The 26,230-nt window shown below is 40.7% G+C and overlaps 1 protein-coding gene across 1 annotated transcript in view; it reads left to right on the forward strand.

Moving 5' to 3' along the window:
- The first annotated feature begins 8,645 nt into the window (after positions 1 to 8,645).
- Positions 8,646 to 26,230, forward strand: part of SIM2 (SIM bHLH transcription factor 2) — a 77,724-nt gene continuing 60,139 nt past the window's right edge. Inside the window, exon 1 of the mRNA XM_027875428.1 lies at positions 8,646 to 8,820. Within this exon, the coding sequence (XP_027731229.1) occupies positions 8,646 to 8,820 (175 nt within the window). The remainder of the gene's footprint in view (positions 8,821 to 26,230) is intronic.

Genomic DNA, 26,230 nt, shown 5'->3' on the forward strand with positions numbered 1-26,230 from the left:
TGTGCCTGAGGACGATTTCAAATCTCGTCCCAACCTTTATTTAGTGGGAAGCATTTTACCGGTTTTCAGTTTGGAATACACTGGCTCTCTCTCTCCTCCCTATGCTTAGCTTTCAGGCGAGGCCGTTATTTTAGTCGCTTTTCTTTACGATCAAACTACTTGCAAGTCAAAAAAAAAAAAATCACTACCGGATTAGTGTATGCTTTCATGCTCAGAAGAGGAAAGGAATGAGGCTGGTAAATCTGAGTAAAGAGAATGCATACCTTTATGAGTAAACTTGCGTAAAAATGAGTCTGTCTACTGAGAGATCCTCCCTCAGTGATCTGCCTACTTGAAGCTGACAGAAATTTTCGGGGATGGGTTTGGGGGTTGGGGGGTGGAGATCTAGAAGGATATTTTTTTCATGTTCTTGGTTTTCAGGGTTTCACATACTGAAAATGGCATTTACATTTCAGATCTAACTAACAAACTGATATGTCTTCTGATTTTAAATATATTACATTGTTAGTCTAACCATTGAGGTATTGCGGTATACACGTTTGAGTTCGGCTTTTTTTTTTTTTTTTTTTTTTTAAACAGCTCAGAAGTCTTCTCAAATGGGAATTACCTTTCCTCTCTCATCTCTGCCTGGTTAGCTGTAGACTTTGGGGACCGTTTTGTTGAAGTAAAGCCAGGTCTTACCAGAGAGCACATGGACTGCCTTTTCTTTGGAGCGGGATTTGTGAAAACAGTGTTTCTATTAAAGTGGGATGTAGATTTCTCCCAGAAGAAGAAGGCAAGAGTTTGAAAGGTAAATACAAAGACTTCAGCCTGGTATGGCCCTAGGAGTCAGAGATAGTGCTATCCCTACTCCACCTGACTGAACTGTCTTTTCTTTTGGACAGCTAGAAGTGCAAAAAGTTGACACTTCGCATCACCCCTAATACTCTATATTCCATCTCTTTCCCCTTCTGGGACCTTTCTCCCCACAACTCTCTACCCTGAAGTACATTTTTTCCTTGAGTTTTTCTTCAATTTCTCTTGAACAGGGGTGTCGAGAACAATTAAGGGTTGTGTTGAGGGACTAGAGTGTCTCTATGCACTTTCCCAGAGACAAACGAAAAAAGAGACAGTGTCTGGGAGGGGGGTAGCTAAAGGTTTTGCCAAATTTTATAAAAGCAAGAATGGTTTCTTTCTGCTCTAATTAAATCCGCTCTTTTGGTGGTGTATCTACACTCTAATATCAGTGACACTAACGTGTTTTGTCCAGTTAAATACATTACCCTGAGGAAGAAAGAGAGAGGGGAGCATTTATTCATCCACATATTCATTTATTTTTGGTGAGAGATTTTTTCTGATCTCAACCCTTACTATTTCTCTCTCCCTTTAATTTTCTTTCCCCACCCCCTCCCCACCTTATTTCTGTAGTCCTGAGATCCTCAAGTCTTAGCCCTGACCATGAAAGAGAAGTCTGAAGGGACCAAAATCTTTGTCCCTTTGTAAAAAATAAAGAGGAAAATTAGCTTCGAGCTGGTCCTACGTAAATTTGCCCAGAAAACAAGCAGCTGAGGTGACTGGGAGCATAAATAGCCTTCTGGCAAGATTCTGGAGCTTTCTCAATGAAAGAAAAAGACCAAAGAGTGAAGAGAACTGGGTTGATCCATATAGTGCTCTGTTTTTGTGTTTTAAGTTCTGAAAGCAGGAGAACCAAACAGATTTACTTACCTATAGCTATATAGAGTTAAACTCTTAACCTGGGATAATTTTCTTTGGCTGGAAAGAATAACTGTAGATAAGGGAGCTGCACTGAACCCTGGACTTCTTAATTATTATTTGCTTGTTTTTCTTGTCCTGTGAGGGACAATTTACTTTGGCTCCCTGTGAAGTAATAAGGTAATTAAACAAGGAACAGTCTAAGTAAAGCACTTTCGCTAAAGGGATAGCTTCGACTGAAAGAATTTTTTTTTTAATAAAAAGACCTATGTTCTTACTAGTTCTTTACTGTATTTCAAAGAAGTGCAAATATTGTTGTAATCCTCCATCAAAAAGAACAAATTAGTGGCAAATATCTGTAATTTTAAAATATCTCGTATCAATTGACATTTTATTACTATATATTGATGTTATTCTTTGATATACCTTTTTGTGAACAGAAATACAATCTTGTGACAGGTGGCTATCTACATATAGAGAATGAAGTGAAGAATTAATGAAATTGTCCAGAAAATCCTCCCCTCCCGCCCTCGGGAAAAAAAAAAAAACAACTCACCCATCTCTTGTTTGAAATATGGGTGAGGTAAAGGTTGATGGAGTGAGAAGAGTTGGGTGGAATAGCCATGTAATTGACTCATTTTCCACTTTGCTTGGCAGTGTGTTGAATCCCAGCCTTGGGCATCCACGGAGAGACAAATCGGAAGCAGAGAATTAGAAAGTGCCTTCAACTTTCAGTTGTCATCACTTGCTCTTCCTTAAATTTCACCTTAGGGGTTCAATGGAGATGTAGCTTTGAAGTGTCCCCCCCTTCCTAATCCAATGCTAGAAGTGGTAGGCATGCTACCCCTCCCCCACAAAATATAAAAATTATATTACTATAGCACTATCAACAACCAGGGGACTGCCTTCCCAGTAAACCCATAATTTATCTATATAAACATCTGTGAATTTTATCTTCTTGATCTATGATCTCCATTGAAATAAATTTCCGCAAAAGCTGCGTAGCAGGTAAGGAAGGAGCAGAGAAGTGTGGGAGGGGGGCAGTTTGGGGGCATCTGAAGGGTAAAGTCAAACCAGATGTCGAGAGACACAGATCTACTTTCTTTCCCTTTCAAGGTCACAATTCCTTCCAGATCGGTTTTCTGATTTAAAATTTCTAAAGAAGTGAGAGCTCAGAGGTGGGGTAGAGGAGAGGGGGAAGGGGAGGGTAGAGGAATGGGTTTGGTAAATTCTGAGTAAATAAAATGAAAACCTATGTAAGTAAACCTGTGTAAAAATAAGAAGTTTGTCTAGTGAGAGATCCTCCCTCGGTGATCTGCCTACTTGAGGCTGACACCGAAAAGAAGAGTAAGTAATAGTCTCTCTTCCTTATTCTCCCTTGCCTGGTTCCCTTCACTCAAACACTCTTAAACCTCCTTCAAGAAAGAGGATTTTGATCCCAAGGTTACTCCATAATCAGTAAGGCAGACAATTAGTCCAGTTAGAATAGGGCTGGGCCTTAGTGGTTTTCACTACCTCTTCACTTCAATTTCCTCTGGTCTTTAAGTTTACTCCGAGGGTCAGTGAATCAGAGCAGCTGCAGTCTCATGAACATGTGGTTCAGTACTGCTAAGCAAGTGCTTGAATTCCTAAAAGTAAAAAGAATGCATTTACCAGATGAAGAAGGATCCAGGCATCAAGGAGGCACTGCAGATTGCAGTGACCATTGACTGTGATTGTTGCTACCTACCGAAAATGGTACCTGCTAAAAGATTCCCTCACACATTGATCAATTTAACAAAGGTGTGGTTCTTTGGACAGAGAGGTCTCAGAAATGTTTCTGCTTCTAAGTCTTTACCTCCTTCCAGTTTCAGGCTTAGGCACTTTGATCTGTTGTTACTTTGCAACAAGGGTTATTTCAAGCCCCTGGACTCACACAGACAGATGCAGAGGTGGGGGACGAGGGAGTCTAGAGAAACACTTGCATGTGACTGTGGAAAAATTTGCTGAGACCTGGAGAACAGGCATGATATACCAGAGAACTGAACTGCAAGCTTCGTTGATGTGGGTTCTAGTTTCAGCTGTCAGCTAACAATTACTTGTGGGTGTCATTTTGACTCTCCTGGCCTTAGTTGCCTTATTATTTAAGGAGTTTGATCTACTTGATATCAAAAAGGCCCTTCCTAGTCCTAATCTTCTGCAATTTAAGAGTCTGTGGTTACCCATCTGCTTATAACTACACATTGATTAAGTGACTTTCAGGCTAGATGATTTTGAGGTATAAACCCCAGGTAGATAGTTACTAAAATTAACAATATTATACAGTGTTTTTCCCTTTAAACTTGAAGAAAATTGGAATTCAGGTCAGGTGAAATTTTTGTTCCTAAAACCAGATTTTTGTTTTAATTTAGTTTCTTATGGGATCAGGATAATCTTCTTCTAACAAGGAATGAACTCCCTCATCAAAATAAATGGATCGTCAGAACCTCCACAAGTGTAGACTTTGGGAAGGGAAGTCTTACTGGAGTTAGAGAAGAAAGGAAGGAAGATGAGGAATGGAAAATAGTCCAAGGTTCCTGAGTGAGGGGAAGGAGAATATTAAAGGAAGTCTAAGGAAGGGACCTAGCTGATGAGTTTACAAAATGAAACACTATTCTCCTAGAAGAGATTCTCCCCTTTCCAACAAGGTTATTCACAAAGATGAGAAAAATTAACACATTTTTAATTAAAAATTAAAATTGCATACTAGTTCTCTATAAGAACTGGACCCCACTTATATACAAGGGATAAGAATGTTTGAATTTGTTAGTGAAGGAAGTGCCCACTCACAGGAAGATCCTTTTTAAGAGAATCCTTTTAAAATAAAAACTGAACCAAAGTTTGGACTGAAAGACTCTGATGTTTACTTCCTTTCCCCCTCCCCCTACTACTACTACCAATAATAACTGAAGTTTTATAGTACTTTTAAGATTTTTAAAGCCTCACATACCTTGGCTTATTTGATTGTCACAGCAAGGAGGCAGGGAGTGCAGATATTATTGTGAGGCAGGTAATACAGATAGCATTATCCCCACTTTGCAGTAAAAGAAACCGAGGCTTAGAAAAGTTAAGTGACTTGCTCAGGGTCATACAGCTAATGTCAGAAGAGGGATTTGAACCCACATCTTGAGTCTGATTTCAGTGCTCTTTCTGCCTTATACAACTTCTTTAGACATGAACACAGTAATAAATAAATACATTGTATAATAGGCCCTATACTGTATTATATGCATATGAGTCCTACAGTTTTAGAACTTAGCAATCTGTTACCCTAGAATAAGGAAGTCAAAATTTGCCATTTAAAAGACCTTAGAGAGATACCTTGAAAGTTATCTGGCTAGTCCAGGCCTCTCAGATGAGAAAACTAATGCTCAAAATGGCTAAGTACCTGGGCTCTGGGCAAGAAGGGTGGTGAGTTAACCTAACAGCTGGGATTTGAACCCAGGACCTCTTACTCCAAATAAAGTATACTTTCCAATCTTTTGCTGGGCTAGTTAAGAAAGGTAAGAGTTATCATGAGAAACATGGACTTGAAGACAGTCTTCAATACGATATTCGTACATTCATATAAAAACATCATTTAACTATAGGGACACGAACTTCTGTGAGTTGGCTGAATGTCTTAAAGAAAGGGCTCTGAATCTGAAGTCCTAACTCCAAATGTACTACTTTTGTTACTGTGGGTTAGTTAATTGAGGCTATTGTGAAAGTCAGCTGCCTTCTCTGCCAAATAGGCTTAATGATATTTACACTAGGAATATACTTCACAGTGCTATTGTGAGGGGAAAGCACTTGCTATGTTATACATAAACATCAGCTATAATTATGTACTGATAGTACAGATAGGCAGATCAGTTTAACTGTGTATTTATAGTGTGTGTATGTGTACCCATGTGTATGCTATAGCTCACATTTATATGGTACTTTCAAGTAAACAAAGTCTTTTCTCACAATTTATTTCAGTAGTTCAAGGTTCTGTGATTCCCTTCACCAACATGAAACAGAGCTTCTCTATGACTTCTCCAGTAGACTGTCAAATGGATTTGTTGTTATTGAAAAGTCTGTCTCCCTGCAGCCCATCTGGTGATGAGCCAGGCTGGTCTTTGAACAATAGATATAGTTAGTTCAAGGCTTTTCTAGCTTCTGCTTAAAGACTTGTCTTTAAGAACTCTGGGTGAAGTCTCACCCACAATGAGGCATTTTGGGAAGATTTCAGTGGAGATACCTCACAACTATGCTAAGAAAGGCAGATTTGAGATACGAGGGAACCATTAAGAGAGAAAGAGATTGTTCACAGATTTTCTCCAGTCCAGGTATAGGGCCTGTATCTGTCAGGGGAGGCCAAAATATCCAGTGAGCATATCAATTGCTGGAAATAGGCAGACACTGAAACACCAAGAGATTTTTATTTTAACCCTGTCCACCTGCCCCTATGAAAGAATTGCTCAGAGATGTGTGTAAGACAGTTGTGCATTAACATGCTGTGTGCCTGTATTATAAATAGCTGTGTACAATATAGTTTCAGTAATCCCATATGTTCGGATTACTAGTTGCTTAAGAATAGTGTTCACTTTGATTCCAATTTAGTTGTTCTTGGGAGGAACATCAGGTCCCCTGGGAGTGCTCCCCATCCAACAATGCAATTACATATACACGTTCCCTCTCTTTTTTGTTTCACACCTCCCCCTGGAACTCAGCAGAGAATAGACTTTTGAGCTAACAGAGATGTTCAGGAGCTCAACATCACCTTCCCTGAGCTACTGCAAAGCTCTTTTAACAATCTACAATGGCTTGGAGCTACAGAAAAGACCTGGGCTTAACCTCTGAAGCCTCATACTAAATCAAAATCATCTTGGCCAGCAGGATTATACAATCAGATTATCACCTTTTCTCCTGCCCCCTTCTATTCTTCTCTAGTCTCTTCCGATAGGGTCTCTCAGCAACACACTTCTCTGAAACAGACACTTTATTAAGTTGCTGGCTTCTGTTCTGTACTTTGCAGGACCTAAATGACTTTGTTATGTCTCCATTTTTTTTTTTTATTACAAAAATACTCTGAAAACTCCATTTCAGAACTTCCCTCTATTTTCATGAATGTGGAAATGGTGGGGGGACTGTTTGAGGTGGCGTAGGCCTCCTGCTAGGAGGCCAGCAGGTAGGGAGAAAAGAGTCAGAGAGACAGACTTTCCTTTCTACTCCAGTCTATTTCCTTCTGTTCCTCCCTTTTTCTTCTTACACCAATGAAGTTGGGAGAGAGGAAGGAGAAAGGGGAGGGGGAGAGATTTGCTTTCACATTTTTCATTTATAAATGGGAGGTGGGCAAGGTTGGACTTGGAGGACAGAGGTCAGCTTTAATATGGGCCCCTTGTGAAATATTTCCAAATCACAAAATTAATCTTTTGTCTTAGTCTTCCTCTTTTCTCCCACATTTCTCCCATACTCCTGCTTCTTAACCACCACTCCTCTGATCACCTCCCCTTCCTCCCCCTTTTCATTTCTGCCTTTCTCTGGTCTTTTCCATAGGGTCTCTAGCAAGGCCCTTCCCTTCATCTTCCTCCTCCTTTTTCTCTTTCCTTCCCTCCTCTTTCTCTACTCCGTTTCCTCCTCCTTTTCTTTTCTTTTCTCCTTCAATTTCCCTGAATGATTTCTCATAATCTATTCCATGTCATACATATGATATGCATAATGTTATGGATGTAAGAATGCAGAGTTCTTTAACATTTCCAGAGGTCTTGGATGTCTTGGGGAAAATTACCAAAGTGGAAATATAGAAACTGTCATGTGACTTTTGGGAAGAAGGAATGTGGAGGAAGAGAGATTCATTCGTCACCTGCCTCTCTAATCCCCCCCTCCCCATCTCTCTCCTCTCTCTTCTTTTCGCAGAGCAAGAGGGGACTGTCGGACTCCACAGGAAGGCAGGTCTGTAATAAACAAACATACCTAATAAGCACGTGGAAGAAAAACAAACCGACACACAGTCCTCCTTTCCCAGCGGAATCTCCCAGGCAGGAGCACCAAGAAAAGAGGACAGCTGCTGATTTTGACCAGCACCCCTATTCACCCCCATCTCGGACTCTCACTCATTGGCTTTACCTACTCTTGCTACTACTGCTAAGACTGCTGCTGCGGTTTGGAATTGCCTTTTATTCACTCGCCTATGGTTTTGAGACAGTTTTCCCCCTTAGTTAAGGACTAAACAAATCAAATTTTCTTCTCCATATTTTCACCCCCAAATAAAAAAAAGAGAGGAAAGGAAGAAGAAAAATAGAAGAGGGGGAGACAGAGGAAAGGAGAGGGGAGAAAGGGGAGAAGGGGAGAGAGGGAGGGAGAGAGAGAGAGAGAGAGAGAGAGAGAGAGAGAGAGAGAGAGAGAGCCAGTCATTTGATTGCTGATTGACACTAACAACTCCAGAGCATGGTTTCTTGTCGGGCTGCTACAGGGAGAAGAAGCCAGAGCGAGAATTTCCTATCTCAGGTTTTGCTCAATAAGAGTAAATTATCTAAGCCTGAAGAAATCAACTCTCTGGGCAAGAAGACCTCCTGAAGCCTCAGATACTGTTGCCAACGCCACAGCTGTGTCTCCAGTCTGCTTCTCCAGGCCTTTTTTACAAGGCGCGTGCTCTCTCTCTCTCCTTGATCCAGGGGTCTTTCACCTAACTGACTGAACTTCTAACCTGACAACACCTCTTCAGTTTCCTTTCCCTACAGTGCTGCTATCCCTTGCTTTTGTATCTATCACATGCCTGAATTGGCCTATTCAGGAGAATTGATCTTGGTCTTCTTTCTCCTCACTCACCCGCGGCCAAAAGGATCGACTTATTCCTGGCGAACCAGTCCATTGCTAGAAATCTAAACCCTCACACACAGCGGCTGCTGAGCACTGGAGATTTGAAGAGTGGGCCACGTCTAATATAATATGCCCAAAGCAGTGGCACGATGAAGGAGAAGTCCAAGAATGCAGCCAAGACAAGGAGGGAAAAGGAAAATGGAGAATTTTATGAACTGGCCAAGTTGCTACCCCTTCCTTCGGCCATCACCTCTCAGCTAGACAAGGCATCCATCATTCGGCTTACCACCAGCTACCTAAAAATGCGAGCAGTCTTTCCAGAAGGTGAGATGTTCTTTGTCGTCCAGCTGTGGAGAGGAAAGAATGGCCAGCTTTACAAGGAGGTGGAGAGAAGAGAGAACTGAGCGTGGGGGGGGTGGGGGGAGAGTTCTGCTCAGACAGGGAATTGTTGCAGCTCTAGAGACCAGTTAGCGACTGGGGGTGGGGTATGGAAAGGGTGAGAAACAGCTATAGGAACCCTTCTCTGACCTGTGTGTGTAGCTCAAAAAGGCAAGATTACGGCAAGGAGCCTGCTGCACTGAGGTTAGGAAGATGCGAGCACTCGAGGAGCTTTCTCTCGATAAAGCCTGTAGAGAAAGTTGGGGCTGGACAAAGAGAAGGAACAGGATTGGGGTTGGGTGAAAAGGTAAGATGGTGAGAGATGTGCAGGATGCTGAAGCAGAAAAGATAAACCAAACGAATTAGGTTTACCTGAAAGTTAAATCTAACTTCACAGGTTAGCAAAGCTATTTTTCTTCTTTGCTTGTTTTCCTGCTTACCTTTCTTAAGTGGTCTTTCAGCAGGGAGGGGAGAACGAGAACATATTACTGGCTTAACAAACAGCCACACACAAAACTAGCATATAGATTTTTCAATTCCTGAGGTCTACCTCACAACTCCAGGCACGAGTATGTAGTTCTGGGCCTTGCCCCAGAAGCAGAGGATGAGTCCTCACAGGAAAATAGTAGCAGAAGACTTAGCAAATGCATGAAAGGATGTGATGAGTAATTTTAGGATGTCCCCAGATACCTTGTCACTCAGACCTTTCCTTTTTTCCTCCTCTGTAATTCGAAACAGATATAATATGGCAGCCACTGGCAGACTCTGAGTGGGAATCAGTCAGTCAATAAACATTTATTAAGAGCCTACTGGGTGTCAGGCACTGTGCTAAGCACTGGGAATACAAAGTTTAAAAAAAAAAACAGTCCTTGATCTCGAGCTCGGTGTAATGGTAGAGACAACATACCAACAATAATGGTAGAGTACAACCAAGCTACTTAGAGGATAAATTGGAAGTAATGTGTAGGGAAGGCACTAGAATTAAGGAGATTCGGGAAAAGTTTCCTGTAGGTGAGATTTTAGCTGGGACTTGGAAGGGCTGAAAGAAGCAACTCTACAAAAACAGAAAAGACTGAGGTTTTGGAAAAGAGAAAATGGCAGGAGAGGCTAATTTTAATAGTTCTCTTCCCTATTGCTAATATAACGTAGAAAGGAAATCTCCATTTTAAGAACTGGACTTAATGTTCGAAATGATGGCTATGATACTGTCTGAAACAGATTTTTGGGATGTCACACACATACAGCTGGATGACATTTCCCCACTCCTGACTTCTTTCAGCCGTTGCCGATAGGTATAGATGTAAACCAACAAACAAATACATAAGCAACATTTCCTTGAATCCTCTGCGAAGGCAATCTCAAGAGCCTGCCGCCAACGACATGGGCATGACCCCAGCAAGTTACCACGACTAGATCTCGTTTGGGGCTGAAATATAGCTGATAGCTTCCTTTGTAAAATTATTTATCTGCCTTCCTGCCTCCATGGCTGGTTCTGCATTTTTTATGTCCCACACAGGTCTTTCTAAACTCTCGTGATGAGAGATTGCAGTCTGTGGGGAGCACGGAAAGAAAGACGTGCCAGAGAGAGAGAGAGGGCTTCTGAGCGCAGAGCACCAGAGACCCCAATACCAGCCCACCACGACTGAGGCTGTGCGGGTGGTGCCCCGTGGGTAGGAAGAGCAGGTGCAACCACAAGAGACGTCCAACCTTAAGGTCTCTTCCCAGTCCGGAGACCCAAGTGGATTTTCCTTGGAAGCAGGTGGCTATAATTAGTTACATATTACATAACTTGATCTTCTGTGTGGAAGCTAATTAAGATCTGACTTCTCTAACCCCCTTTCCTCCACTCCCCTCCTTTATTTTCCCTTGTGTTTAGTCCCCAGTCTTGAAATTATTTTTATTAGCTTCCCCCAGGGGAATGGGAGAATTTCCTGGGGGAAAGAAACTTCGATAAGAAGTTGGTGGCTTTAAACTCAATGTGCATGGCGGGGGAGGGAGGCACCCGGGATTACGAGGATGAGTGGATGGAAGAGAAGTATTACACTTGATCTGCAAGGGCACAGGAGGGAAAGACTGGAACTTCCGGAACCTCCAACCCAGAGTAGGGAGGGGAAAAGAGAAGGAGAAAAAGAAATAAAATCTAAATTCTCCTAAGGGTTGAACATGACCAGGCTGGCCTGCGATATCAGTGTCAGATAGGTGAGTGCGTGTGTTGGGCTGCTAATGGAAGGTGAGAGAGAGGAAACAGGCCGGCAGAAGCTCCCGCTGTCTTCTGACACCTGCCGTGTCTCCTTTTCCACTTTACACAACACAAGAGCGGAACTTTAGGGAGCCCAGCAGCGATTACTTAGGCTCTGATCCCGGGAGAAGGAAAAATAGTGCTACGCTAATAGGGAAGATATTCTTGACAGTGAGAGTATTTGGACGAATTTCATTTCAGTATCTATCTCTGTGGCTGTGACTCTCTTTGAATTTAGTCTAAGTCTGTGTCTATCTCGGTCTCCTCCTGGTTAACTTTCCTTGAAATTACAAATTTAGTTATACTGGTTACAATCAATTCTCTTGCTCGGCCTCTCAAGCGGGGCTGCACACAAACGCCATCCCACTATAGCAACCACACGCTACCAGACAGTTCCCCCCCGAGAAAGATTTCAAGTGAAAATTTCAGGGGAATAATTTGTCACTTGACTTGTTCTTGAAATTGATGAACGAAATGAAATTAAAATCTGGTTAATGTTCTCGTAAGAGTTTCGCTACGTAAGTGAGGCATCAGGTCTTTGTTCTGTGCCTGGACTCTCTGGGTAAATAGCATTCAAATTTTACCAGCCAGACAAATCCGAAGTATTAATCTGGAACTGCGGGGGGGGGGGGGGCATAGAGAAAATTAAACTAAGATCAGATCAGCTAAAATAAAATAAAAAGATGATAGATGACCTTGATCCCTTCCCCCTCACGAAGGTTAGTTGCTACTTGCAAAACTTATTTGTAAAAACTTTTCTGAATATGACAGACAGGCAGGTTTGGGATTTCTTTTCCTTCTTAAGAACATTTTGCTTCTTTTTCTCCTTTTCTTCTAAGAAACGTGAAATTAATCAGAAGCATATAACTTTAAAAATAATAAAATAAACCATATGAATGAAGGCAAATTCAAATAGTTCTAAGATTAGAATGCAATTTATTAGGGAAAGATGTTTTATGTGATGTGTTATTTAGGGAGTTTCCAAGAAAGTCCCATAGGAATTTGGAAAGGGGTTAATAATTATCAGTGTTGATATCATTACTATATTATTACCATGCCTCTCCAGCTTCTTATTTGAATTGTAGTCTCTTTCTTTGTGGGGAAAAAAAGTAATTTAACCTCAAATTCCAATGGAGAAGTAGAATAGTAATCCTACTTTTTTCGGGAAGGCTTTCCCAAGCATTCTGTTGATTACTTCCTATTTATCCTTCGTATAGTTTGTTGTACATAGCTGTTTGCATATTGTCTCTCCTCTTCCCCTCCCACCCCCACTTAGTTTGAGAACTGGAGAGCAGAGACTCTTTTTTTTTGCCTTTCTTTGTAACCCCAACCCTGAGTACAGTGGCCAACACCGTGCTTAATAAATGCTTATTTTACTGATTGGTTGACTGACTGAATAGTTAAAGTGCACTGATAAATTCAGGTTTTTCTGGAGTTTCTCAGTGGTGAAGGACTCCCTCTTTGTCCTCAGTAGGCGATGGATACAAAGTGGAGGGTCTGGTACCCCTGTTTTCACCTTCTCAGCCTGTGAATTTACCCCGAAACCTGAGAATCAGTCCTAGATTTCTGTGTTCCTTTTCTCTCCACTGTCTTGAGTCCATTAAACTCGGGACAACAACATACTGTATTTAGAGAGGAGAAAAGACCTAGTTTTTTGTGTAAAAAGAGCTCACAAAGCAGCTGAGTAGCGGTTATGGCTAGATCTCTAAAGAGGTAGTCAGGGCACAAATGCACGTGAGAGTGTATCATGCATCTGTGTAGAAAGAGGCACAGACCAGTCAGCAGAAGTTCGTCTCCAAAAAAGTATATAGATGGGAGAACCAGTTCAGGGGAAGGAAGAAATTCTTAACCGCTAAAGAATGAAAGGTATTGGATTGACTTCTACTGGTTGCATAGACTAGCCTAGGCTAGTAGAGTCGTAAAACTTGGGGCTGCTGTTTCCTGATCCGGGACTGGATGACCCCTCTCTCCCTCTCTGGAAAGTGGTTCATCCTCAAGTCCTGAATCCTCAAAGATCAAAATTATAGTGTACATCCTTGGACTAAGGGAGTAGTGATCTCTGAAAGTCATTGCTGCGTTCAAGCTTCGGCAGGTGGGTTATTATTTTATGAATGCATGTTCTAATTAGGTGTTGAGCGCTGGATGGAAATTGAGATATACGGATTGGGTGTTCTTTTCCAGGTTTGAGAAGGGCTTCCATTCCTGCTCCTTACATGTCCCCAGAATACAGCAGAGAAGAAAGTCTAGGACAGAAAAGCAAGCACAGAGCGAGACAGAACAGACACAATCAGAGAAGCTTAGAGATACGTTCACACAGGGACATTAAAAAAAAATGTATATCATTCATTTCCGTAGGCTGCGGATATGCCTTGCACAAAGTAGAGATATAATAAATTGAACTGCATTTGTTATTATTAATATTTTAGATGGAACACCTTTTGGGGGGGGAATGTCCATCAAAAGAAGAATATAATGGAGTTGGGGTACTGTATTCCCAGAAGGCCAGCAGCCTCTCCTAGATTCTCTTCCTCCCCCCCCTGAAAAAATTCTTTTTTTATCCTCCTTTGGTACCTGAGCAGAAGTCCTAAATATTAAGTAGCATTTCCCACCCCCACCCCCCGAATTTGGGGATGGAAAGGAGCAGTGTGAATGATGGGAAAGGATTGTATTTAGGAAGACCTCAATTATGAAAAATTATTTATGAGCTGTTTAATATGGGCGGAGGGAAGCTCCACACAGTTTTAACTTTTACAGCTGAGATCTGAGGTCATAGTAGGAGAAACAGGATTGCTACCGCCGTCAGAGGCAAGCATTAGATCAATGTATAAAGACTGAGATCGTGTATTGGGAGAGAAGAGACTAGGTAGATTAAAGGACATTTTAGCACCAGGTCCTGTCTTCAGATACCGACTTACTTAGGTTGATTTAGGAAAGAGGGTTCTTCTTTGTAAACCACATCTCTCAATCTTCTAGCTATAAGAGCGTGCTCTAATTGAAGATGAAGCTGAAGAAGAGTTCTCTCAAGACTGCTTCCACCCAGGCCCAGTTGAGCATAAGGGCTATAGGAACTATTGGGCAGAAATTTTGGGAACTAAGTACTTTTAGAATCACAAAATAATAGGATTTTCAAGATAGAAATGGGTTTTAAAGGTAGCCTACCTAGGGGCTAACAGGCAAAGAATGAAGGATTTTAAAAAAAAAGTTATTTTTTAAAAAGTTATGTATCTAGTGCTTACGTATAAAATCGGGCTTTAACAAGTACAAAAGTAAAGATAGCTCCTGCCCTCAGATAGGTGGAGATGTCATACATAGAGTAGTTGGGGCCAGGAAACAGTACTCTGGTCCTGGAAGTTATGAGAGCTGCGAGGGGGGCCATAGAGGAGCGGATTGACAGAACCCTTCCAAGACCCGGCAGACTGATTTGATAATGCTTCCAGGAGACGGGGTGGGGGGATTGGGGCAGTGTGCAGCAATTTCAAGACTTGGTGGAGAAGGGTGCTGGCTGAAAAGAAGATGGTGAGGGAGGAGGGAGAGAAATGATGCATAGCACCAGGCTAAAACAGCGGGCCAGGTGAGGCAATTGTCAACGGGGATGGGTGGGGAAAGACAGAAGTTCTGAAAAGGTTAAAATCTTTCTAGGGCATACTTTGCAATCCTGTAACTAGCTAGGCTGTAGAGAAGCCTGGTCTTTAGCTGGATGGCGTGTGGAGAAGAAGCCTGTCCTGGGAAGGTTACAAAGCTGGTTGGCAGAGCTAGAACTAAAACCCAGTTCTCCTGACTCCAAAGGACCAGAGCTGTCCGAGCTACAGCGCTACCTTTCACGTTTTTATGCTGGAGAATTCTCTGCCTTCCTACTGACCTTATCAGCTAGTATACCTATCGAACAATCTAGGGAAAAGAGAAAAGGGTAATGACAAAAAAAAGAGATGTTTAGTATCTCCACCCAGGCGAGGATGAGTCAAAATTAAAGAAGATTGAAGTAGACAAGTACAAACCACCCTATTTTACATTATTTTAATCTTTTAGGAATAAGCTTTTGGGGTTTTTAATTTCTGGTTCAATTATTAATATATTCACTTTTATTCCTCCTTTAATGATGTACATTCAAGGAGTGTCTAAACAGCTTTCTCTTACTCTACATAGAGCAGTTCTAATGGAAAAGACCATTTTATTTGTCAATACAGAGCACTGATACCTTTATGATTCTGTCCTTTGATCTGTGTAAGTCTTGGCTCTTCTCTTCTCTTCCAATCCCTCTCGGGAAGCCCACCCTTCCAACTTCAACCAGATGCTCACTCACTGGGGGACGTCACTGCTTGTTGTGTTCAGCCTCTTTGCCGGGGCATTTATTATCAGAGAGCCCAAAGACAGAAAGTTTCTTGTTCCATACATCCCCATTCCTGAACCTAAGAAGGAAGAAGGATTCGGGTGGCGAGAGAAAATAACAATAACACCAGCATATAGAGGTTACAATCCAACCACAGTGTAGAGAGTTAATGCCAAAACTTCACGTCGCACCTCACCCCACCCCCACCCACAAAACTGGGTTTTTGAGATTTATTCGTGTTGATTTTTTTCTTCTTTAAATGTTCAAGGCCCGAAACTTAAGGAAGCAGGAAGGGGAAATTCTCCAGAACTTAGGAAGACAAGGCCTCCATTCGCCAGAGCTTGTTTTGTTTTTAACTTTTGTTTAAAGCCGAAAATTTGGAACTAAATCCAGAGGGAGGAAGTTACTTTAAACAGGGTGCTAACTAGATAGCAGTATCTTTCGGTCTGGGCGAATTTCCCCGAAGTCACGACCTGGAGGAGATGCCCTTTGGTTCTGTTGCTTTCTGTGGATCCAGAGAAATCCTCTCAGAAAGTCATAGTCCATAAAAGTAGCTCCTCTTTCCCAGGCAATCCTACTGCAAATCTCCTATGGTTCACTTGCCAACCTGCAAAGTTGCCTGGTTCCCTTGGTCTCTAATCTGTGTTTTTTTTGGATAATAAACAATATGGGGGGGGGGGGGGGACAAGGTTTTTTTCTTCTGTAATAGAGACAAACAGGATTACGGCACAGTCCCAAAGAAGTGAAAGTTTAGTGAGAGGGGGAAAGTCCATGTGTTGGGGGCAGGGTGGAGGAGGGTAATTGAGGCATTAACCAGGACTTTATAAGTATGCCATTACACAGGGACATTTATTGGAGACACGGGGCACAGGAATGGGACTGTATATGAAGAAAGAAATCCAACCCTAAGTATCCCAAGGCCTCTGTGAACTTCCTTTCCTCTCCATTTCACTCCTCTTGAGAAAGGCTGGGGCTCTGAGTTTAGAGTATGAGCATCAGGCTGTCTGAAAGAGGACAGAGATGGGAACTAAGATAATAGGAAGGAAAGAAGGAAGAAAGGAAGGAAGAAGGAAATACTTTTAAGTATTTTAGAAAGAAGTGAACCATGGAGCATGCAGCCCCAGCCATGCACTCTAAACTGTTAGAAGAAGAAGAAGAAAAAAAGAACCCTGAGACCTTTTGTATTTCCCACAAAAGCTCAAAATAATCTGTAGCTCCTCAGTTACGATAGCTTCTTTTTTCTTTACTTTTTTCCACTTTGTTTTCAGCACCAGATCCAGAGCTAAGATTCCTCCACATTCCCTTCCCTGTCCTGTTGCTGAATCTCCTTTCAACTTAATACCTGTTCGTCAGAAGACTTTGAAATGTATTGGGGATGGCAAAGTAGGTGGGATGTTCTAGTCAAAATTATTTCTTTAGCTCTTTGTATCCTCACAGGGTTGATAAAGTACAGATATTGTTGTGTAGCAGATAGTGTTTTGAACCTGCAGTCAGGACGACCTACATTCACATCCTGCCTCTGATACTAGCCTAGTGCTCATGGATTTAGTTAACTTTTCTGACCTTTAGTTTCCTCTACTGTTAGTAATACTGTAATCATTTTACATGATTGCTTTGAGGCCTAAATGGGACAGTATATTCAAAGTTATATCAGTTGTTGTCCTATAGCAGTCATCTGGCTGTAAGCTCAGGGAAACTTCTTTACTCTGATATCTGCATACTTCCCAGGTTTGTCTCTGGGCAGGAAGGACTCCCAACAATTAAAATGTTTCCGATTTTCCATAGAAGAACTCATCAGATTGAGTAAACCAAAGTAACTGGCTCAGTTTGGAGATCAAAAACTTAGTGACAGTGTCCTCCTAGTACCACAAGAGAGAAAGCTGATGCTATATAGCAGGCTTTAGAGAAAAGCAAAAGGAAGAAACAGATGATACTTTTATTTGGTAGCTTACTTGCCAGTCAACAGACTATGAACATAAAAAGAAAATATCTGAGCTAAAAAAAAACAAACAAACACGAGAAAACTTGTTGGATCTGAGATCTCAAGAAAGAAATGGGGGCAAGGGAGAAAACCAAGGCTGTTAGAAGATGAAGAAGATTCTGTTTGGGTGGGCTACCACTAAATACAATGTGATTTTTGGGGTGATTTCTCTCCCTGTAACCCCCATGCACATTTTGCAGATTTCAGGGTGTATTTGGTTTAGTAATAACAGATGGGGAAGGGACCAGCTCAGACTCCCACAAATTCAGCAATTCAGGAGTGCCTTGAGATGGAACTGAGGGAGTGGGGGGTAAAAGAAGTCTGAGGCATCCCAGCTCTATCTTCCCAGGTTTCTTGGTTACTAAATTGTGTTGTATACTCCACTCTTCCACTGTGCCTGTGACCCTGCTCCTGAATGGTTGAATACTCCATTTTCATATTTTCATCTGCTGTGGGAGAGAGACAGGGAAAATATCTACAACATTATAATCAGGACTACATACACTGTTAGACATTTTCCATCCCTTTACCCCAAATGAAGGCTGTGGGAAAAGATGGGATCTTTTGGGATCAGAGCTGCAGGAAGCATTCTGGAAATCTGGATTTGGACAAGGAGAGCTTATTGAAAATATGATCAAATTATACTATTCAATGTAATTCAACAAATATTTCTTAAAGAGCTAGTGAGTCAGGGTGGTATAACGGACAGTGAGCAAGCCTTGAAGTCAGGATGATCTGGATTCAAAGTAAACCTTTGACACACACTGGTTGTATGACCCTGGACAAGTAGCTTAACCTCTATGTGCCTCTGGACAGCTCTCTAAGACTATACGTTGTAAACCAATTACTAATCTGTCAGAGGGAGGTTTATCACCAGGAACATGCTATCGATAAAATTATAGATTGAGACAAAAACAGCAACAAAACAAAAATGTATAAGGCACTTCACAAAACATTGGAACACAAAAGTAAAAACCAGAAACCGTGTAAACAAATAAGTAAATAAATGCAAGATACTTTGAGGACTGAGAGAGAAATAACAATAGTGAGACAAGGAAAGGCTTTCCTAAGAAGCTGACACCTCAGCTAAACCTTAAATGAAACCATTCTGAGAGGCACAGGTGAGGACATAATTCCAGGTATGGGGAAAGCCTATGCAGGGGCATAGAGGTATCAAATGGGATGTGGAATATAAAGTTTAGGTATCAACAAGTTGATCAGTTGGTCTGAAAGGTAGGTTCCTAGAGGGAAAAACTGAAATCAATGTGAAAAGGTAGTCTGTAATCAGATTGGGAAGGGATTTCAATGACAAGATGAATAATTTGTATTTTGTTCTATTTTAATCTAAAGAGAAATATGGAGATTTTCAGAAAGGGGAGTGATGTAGTCAGACCTCAGATTCAGAAAGATTATTTTGGCAACTGTATAGAGAAAAGATGAAAAAGGGAGACATTGGAAGCAGGGAAACATAACCTGGTGCCAACCTATATTGCTAGCTTCATTACTTCCTCTACAGTATTCTGCAATCCAGCCTTCTCTCTGGTCCTCACATAGGACACTATCAATTTAGTGCTTTTGTGCTGCCACTCCATTATGCCTGGAATGCACTCCCTTCTCACCTCAGCCTCATAGAATTTTCCTCTTCTTTTAGAATGTAATGCAAACACCATATTCTACATTAAGCCTTTCCTGATGCCCACAACTGCTATCAACTTCCCTTCCAAACTACTCTGTATTTTACCACCTTTTATTTTTTAAATATTTATTCTCTGTATACTTATATGTGTATTTGTTGACTTCTGCACTAGCATATAAGCCCCTTTGCTTGTGACTTGTTAATTGGTTGAGAGGAGGCTATTTCAATTGTTGAGGAAGAGGTATTGGAATTCTGAACTATGGTGATGACTATATAAGCAGAGAGAGAGAAAAGGATGGACAAGGTATACTGTGGAAGTAGAATCTATAAGACTCGGCAATTGACTGGATATGGGGTAAGGGAAAGTGAAAAGAAATCACAGAAAGTCACCTTTCAATAGCACTTTAAGGTTTCCAAAAGTTTTTTCTCACAATATTTTGAAGTTGGTAATATATTATTATACACACTTAACAGGTGTGGAAACTGCATCTCAGAAGTTCTTCATATAAACCCAGGCAAAATGACTTGCTGATGGTCATTTAAATTTGAGTAAACAACTTCCTTTGTCTTCCATTTCAATTAGCTTTGTTAATGTTTGGTGTCAGATTAAGTCACAGTCATTACACCCTCTTTGATTTAGAACTTTGCAAAATTTTCTTGTTAATTCTCATTTGGAATTTCTTTTTTAATTTTTAAAAATTTTATTTATTTTTTGTTGCATTTTGAGTTTCAAGTCATCTCCTTTCTCCCTTCCAACTCCATACTAGAGAAGGCCAACATTTGACAAATTTATGTGAAACCTTAAAATGCATACTTCCATATATCAGTTTTTTCTCTGGAGGTGGATAGCATCTTCCTTCATGTGTCTTTTGTAGATGATTTCAGTATTTATAATACTCAGAATAACTTAGTTATTCACAGTTATTATTCCAACAATATTGCTGTTATTGTATACAACATTCTCTTGGTTTTGCTCATTTTATTCTTCATTATTTCATGCAAGCCTTCCCGTATTTCTCTAAAATCAACCAGCTCATCATTTCTTATAGCACAGTAGTATTCTATCACAATCACGTACCATAACTTGTTTAGCCATTCCCTAATTGATGGACATCAACTTAATTTTGAGATCTTTGCCACCACAAAGAGAGCTGCTGTAAATATTTTAGAATATACAGATTATTTTCCTTTTTCCCTGATCACCTTGGGAAACAGACCTAATAGTGGAATTGCTGGGTCAAAGGCTTTTATAACTCTTTGGGCATAATTCCCTATTGCTCTCCAAAATGGTTGGATCAGTTCCCACTTCCACCAACAATGACAGTGTATCAGTGACCCAATTTTTCCATGTCCCCTACAACATTTGTCATTTTCCCCTTCTATCATTTTAGCCAATTTGATAGGTATGAGACGGTATCTCAAAGATGTTTTAATTCGAATTTCTCTAATCAAGACAGTGTCTTAAGACACTGGGAAGAAGCTCTACCTCACTTCCTGTTACATGTTAAGCAGTAAAACAAATTTCATCTTCCTTCAGGAATCTGATTTTTGACAGGAAGAGGGAGCTGTCAGTAGGATTTTGGAAGGAAGAAAGCATTTTATAGATAGCAAGGGGAACTGAGAAAAGTCTCCTTTAAGAACATAATGGGAAGGAGTAATGATATGGGAGAATCACCAGATCCTAAATCCTGGAATTACTGAGGTCAAGGAACATCATTCAGAGAAGGGAGAGAGACCATTTGAGAGGTGGAAAATAGCAAAAGGTGTCCTCTTCTTTCTGTTATCTAGGAGAGAGATGAAGCAAAGAGGGAAGTATAGCAATAGTTCAGGAAGAAGTTTAAATCTATAAGCTCCTTTTACCTCAAGAAAGCAATTCAAACTGCATGTAGGTTTTACCTGGGACTGCTAACCTGGCTCATGACCTAATAGGGAAGGTCATTGTCACCTAACTTACTACTAATGAAGCAGAGATTGTTGTGAAATATTTCAAAATGTTTCATTCACACCAGGATTACATAATTCCTCTCTCTCTCTCTCTCTCTCTCTCTCCCTCTCTTCCCCTCTCTCCCCCCTCCCTCTCTCTCTCTCTCTCTCTCCCTCTCTCTCTCCCTTTCCCTCCCTCTCCCTCCCCCTTTCCCTCCCTCTCCCTCCCCCTTCCTCCCTCCCTCCCTTTCCCTCTTCCTTCCTCCTTCCTTCCCTCCCTCCCCTAAAAGAAAATGGTGAGCCCCCTTAGAGGATTACTGATTTAAAATATAAATGTAAAAATGAGAGAAGAAGAAGGGAAAGGAGTTTATTTTAATCCATTTGATGCTCAGGACTGATGAAGTTATAAGGGACATGGTTTGTTCCTCCATGGAGTGTGTGTGTGTGTGTGTGTGTGTGTGTGTGTGTGTGTGAAGGAAAAGGTGGTGAAAAGGAGGAAAGAGGCTCTCTCTCTCTAACTTCCACTATGCCACTGGAAAGTAAAGGGTAAACTTTCAGAAAAGGGGTAAGAAGGCAGTGATTGTAGGAGTTGAAGGGATCTATGTGTGTGTTGACTATTTGAGGTCTATGCTGGGTGATTAATGACTATGGGGAAGAAGGATGGTGGCAGTGAAGAAAAAGAAAAAAGATGATGGACTTAATCTTGTTTAGTTCAGGTTAAATTCAAACAAATGTGGGAATTTGCTTTTTAAAATTTTGTTTTCCAGTGAGATGAAATGTTGGTTTGAATGATCTATGTGTTCAACATCTTATATGATACTGAAAGCTAGGGATGGGCAGACCTGCCAGTAGATTTGTAACTTGTCCAGGGGCTATGGGGTAAGAATAAAAGGCATGTTGTGGGAATAAATGCTTGGAGAAAGGTGTGCAGTCATTTAAAAATAATAAAATATATATGCACAATGCAACATGTGTGTATGTGTGTAACATGTACATGTATATATGCCTATGCATGTATATGCAACATACACCCAAATATGCAAAGTGTGTATATATGTATCATGCATGTGTGACATATCTGTATATGCAAATATATGTATGTCTTGTGTATACAGCATATATCTATATATAACATATGTGTGTATATGTGCAACATATATCTATATATGCAACACATGTATATCTGTGTATATACACACAAGTATGTATATCTATGTATATATCTGTGTATATAACATGTGTGTATATATCTGTGTGTATGCAGCATATATCTATATATACAACAGGTATCTATAGATATGCAACATATATGTCTCTGTGTGTAAATATGTAACATATATAGATATGCAATATCTATATATGCTATATATATATTATCTATCTATGTGGGAGAGAGCAAGCAATGAATTTAGAATCAGAGGATCCTAGTTCAATTCACGTGTCTGGTATTCACTGTTATTGTGACCTTAAGCACTGCTTAAGCTGAGGTTTTCTCACCTACAAATTGAAGGGGCTGGACTAGATGATGTCAGCCATAAATCAATGATCCTTTCATCCAACAGGCAGTGTCCTGCTCTCCCCTGTCCCCAATACAAGGGTTAGTGCCCAATGGAATTATATGTAGGACACAGACCCATGTGAAAAGGAAAGGAATCACCAGAAGATATAAACCAATGTAAATTCCAATCAGTTCTCTTTGAAAAGACATTGGAGAGCACAGGGAAATACAAATAATTTGTGTTAGAAAATAAGCCCATTTTCATCTGAAGTATCCTGATAATTGGAACAAAGGTGTGGGTTAAGCTTTTTTTTTCTTTTTGCCTGAATTGTTCATAAAATTTTCACTTGCAATGTTTAGAAACCACTCTTAGAAAGAGCTTGGGCTCTAGTGCTAAATGTAATAGGAATCCTGATGATGTCAGATTTTACTGAAAGTAACTTTTAGTCAATAATTTGTAGGAGAGGTGTACACATTTCACAGTAAAGAACTCAGTGTCAGTTTTCATCCAAGGGTGATTGGCTACCTCAGTCTTGGTTTGATGAAGTCTTCTAGGAACCATTAAGGAAAATCTTCAGAATTCATGGGAGAATTTTATTAGAATTTTTAAAAAAGGTAATTAATAATGAAAAACAACAGAACATATACAAGAGAAAAAAACTCAAAACATAAAGTGATTCCACTTTCTCTCCTTTCCATTTTTTGACATTTGTATTTCAATACTATATTCTCAAAAGAGAATTCCCATCCACATTAGCGACCCAGAGTCCATCTATTTGTTATAGGCATTATAATGCCCAGTTGTTTAATTCATCTTTCCCAGAAACTGCAAACCTTAAGGTTTAAGAGAGGATAGGAGAATAAGAGAAGGGATGAGGGGAAGGAAGGTTTTTTTTTTTAACCAAATTTACCAGGCTTTATATTTCATTTTTCATACCATATTCTCTAAGTTGCTAGTTGAAAGTCCTGGAGTATTTAAGTTCTAGCTTTTTCCATTTTTCTGTCAAATAAAGTTTATGCCAGCTGGCCCCCAGCCCACAGGGGTGCTACAATGATTAATGACCTGCTAATTGCAGGTGGAGGAACAAAACATCAAGAGACTCTAAACAGACAGGCCAACAAGAAGTAATACTAGTGAATGATTGGTAGTATAGCTCTAATTATGAGTAGCAATAATTAGGGAGGAGATATCATTTCTTAGGGTTATCCATTCGGCTGCCAGCCCTATGTGGCGGACAAGAAGGAGACATAATCAAAAGGTCTTCAGCAATGAATGCAGATAAACTATTAGAGATCTTTAATTTTTAAAAAATCCTACTGAACATTGTCCAATTGGCACTCTAGGATTTTGGAGAGGGAGGAAGGGGGGGGGTTGGTAGCTCCCTAATTCCTAAACCTCAGGAATATCATTTCTGGAGATATTATATATTAATTTCTATTAGCCTCAATATGGGAACACTAGAAAGAATTAGAAGGAAGTATCATCTTAACTGAAGAGCTGCTAAATTCCAAAATGCAGGAGACCTCCTGTAATCCTCTTCTGGTTTTCTGACTCCTGAATCAGCTGCCATGTTCAGATGCTGAAGTCTGGGAAAAGTTTTCAGACAGTCCCTTTATTTGGTCCAACCCATCAACAAGAAAACCAGCTTTGAGAGCAGCTCCAAGATGCTTTGGGCTGGACTGCTGGAAAGTTATCCCTGATTCTTCCTGGCTATATCCAGAAAAGATACTCACAAACAGGAGTCTGGTGTCCCCCTGCAAAAGCCCCTCATCCAAACTGAGGATATAGTCCAGATCATTCAAACCAGCATTTCATCTCATTGAAAAACAAAATTTTAAAAAGCAAAATCCCACACTGGTTTGAATTTAACCCAAACTAAGCCAAACCAAATTATGTTTTGTTTTGTTTTTTTTTTAAATCTGGGTAAGTGCCTAAATATTCCTATTTGCTGAACAGCATCCAGATTTTTTTTTTGTTTCAACCCCTGATGAGCTTGCCTCTTACTTACTCAAGGCAATGGGGCCTCTTCAAAACTTTCCCCTAATCCTCTGAGTTATTAAATTCAGGATGCCTGAAAGACACTCTCCTCTCCAGGAAAAGAAAATAGTCTAGTAATTGTATAGAGAATTTAATAGAAACTTAGCACAGTGCTTGACACATAGTAGGAACTTAATAAAATTTTACTGATCAATTGGTTGAATTTTGACGAAGGCTGGGAGCTTAGGGGTGAAGCAATAAAAAGAGGCAATGCCACTTGCCAGTATTTTTTAGACAGACCCAAACTCCACCTGATCTAGTGCCTGTCCCTACTCACTGAACCCTCAGTGTTTTCCAACTTAAAAATGACTCCCTAAAAGAAGTTGTTTTTTTTTTAATTGGGAGACATCTACACATTCACTCTGGAGCACAGTAGGGTAGAAGCTGCTAGGTGGTGCAGTTGATAGAGCACAAGGTTTGGCGCCAGGAAGATCTGAGTTCAAACCTAGCCTCAGACACTTACTAGCAGTGGGACCCTGGGCAAGTCACTTAACTCCCATTTGTCTCAGTTCCTTATCTGTAAAATGAGCTGGAGAAGGAAATGGCAAACCACTCCAGTATCTTTGCCAAGAAAATTTCATGGACTATGGGATCACATAGAGTCAGACACAACTTAACAACAACATGCTCTTAGAGAGAATAATAGTTTTTTTGTTTGTTTGTTTGTTTTTGAGGCAGCTAGGTGGTTCCAGCGGCGCTGGGCCTGGAGTCAGGAAGACCTAAGTTCAAGTCCAGCCTCAGACACTTACTAGCTGTATGACCCTGTGCAAGTCACTTAACCTCTGCCTTAATCCACTGAAAAAGGAAATGGCTAACCACTTCAGTGTCTTTGCCAAGAAAACCCAATGGACATATTGGAATGCTGTGGTCCATAGGGTTGATGAACAACAACCAGGGAAGGGAAGCAAGTTGGATCTGCAGTAATAGCTTGGGGTAGAGATCCAGAGAAAATGCAGTTGAGGAGGCATTTATATAAAACCCACAAGCTCATTCCTCTCCCCAACCAGGACCTGAAAGACCTTTCAATTTTGGTTCTTTCAGCCCAATTGGTGTGCCTAAATTCTCAACATAGGTTCTGCTTGAAACAGCTTTCCTATCTTTTTCTGGAAGAAGGGGTATGGATGGGTGGCAATGCACCATTTCTGGAAACAGAGTCAAGTAGGCTTGGGAGCAAGCTATAATTTGAGACAAGGATTTGGGGAATGAGCTCTCTTCCTTGATGGATAACCAAAATGCCAAAAGAAACCATCCAGGTCACAAACTTTTCTTTTGCTGTGACTGCACTCTGGTCAGATACTGTATTGCTACAAGGACCTATCTTGCCTCATTCTTGTTTGATACCTGCGATTTGTCCATGCTCAGTTGAGGAAAATGGAAGACACATCCTCAGTCAGGTCCCTTATTTCAGATCCCCACCCTTAGCACCCCCAGATCAGTTGCATGGAGTTTGCAACTTCATCCTGTTTTCAAGAGCTGATATTTGAAACTCTTTGGCTTCTCTCTCAGGGCTGTTCAAAGAAAAACCCAAAGTTCTTTACAAGGCCACTGGCACTTTGCAATTGGGGAAAGAGATAAGGTAGCTAAGCAGGATTAGTATAAGGCAAAAATGCATTTTTCTTTTGGTGAGCTTTTTGCAAGTGAGGGGGCCTTTGGAGATCCAAGAGGGAAGAATAGAGTTTTGCTTCTAGCAAATTAGATTAATTAATTCTAGCAA

The sequence above is a fragment of the Vombatus ursinus genome, unplaced genomic scaffold (genome assembly GCF_900497805.2).
Source record: "Vombatus ursinus unplaced genomic scaffold, bare-nosed wombat genome assembly UNPS02014809.1, whole genome shotgun sequence".
In the NCBI taxonomy this organism is placed as follows: domain Eukaryota; kingdom Metazoa; phylum Chordata; class Mammalia; order Diprotodontia; family Vombatidae; genus Vombatus; species Vombatus ursinus.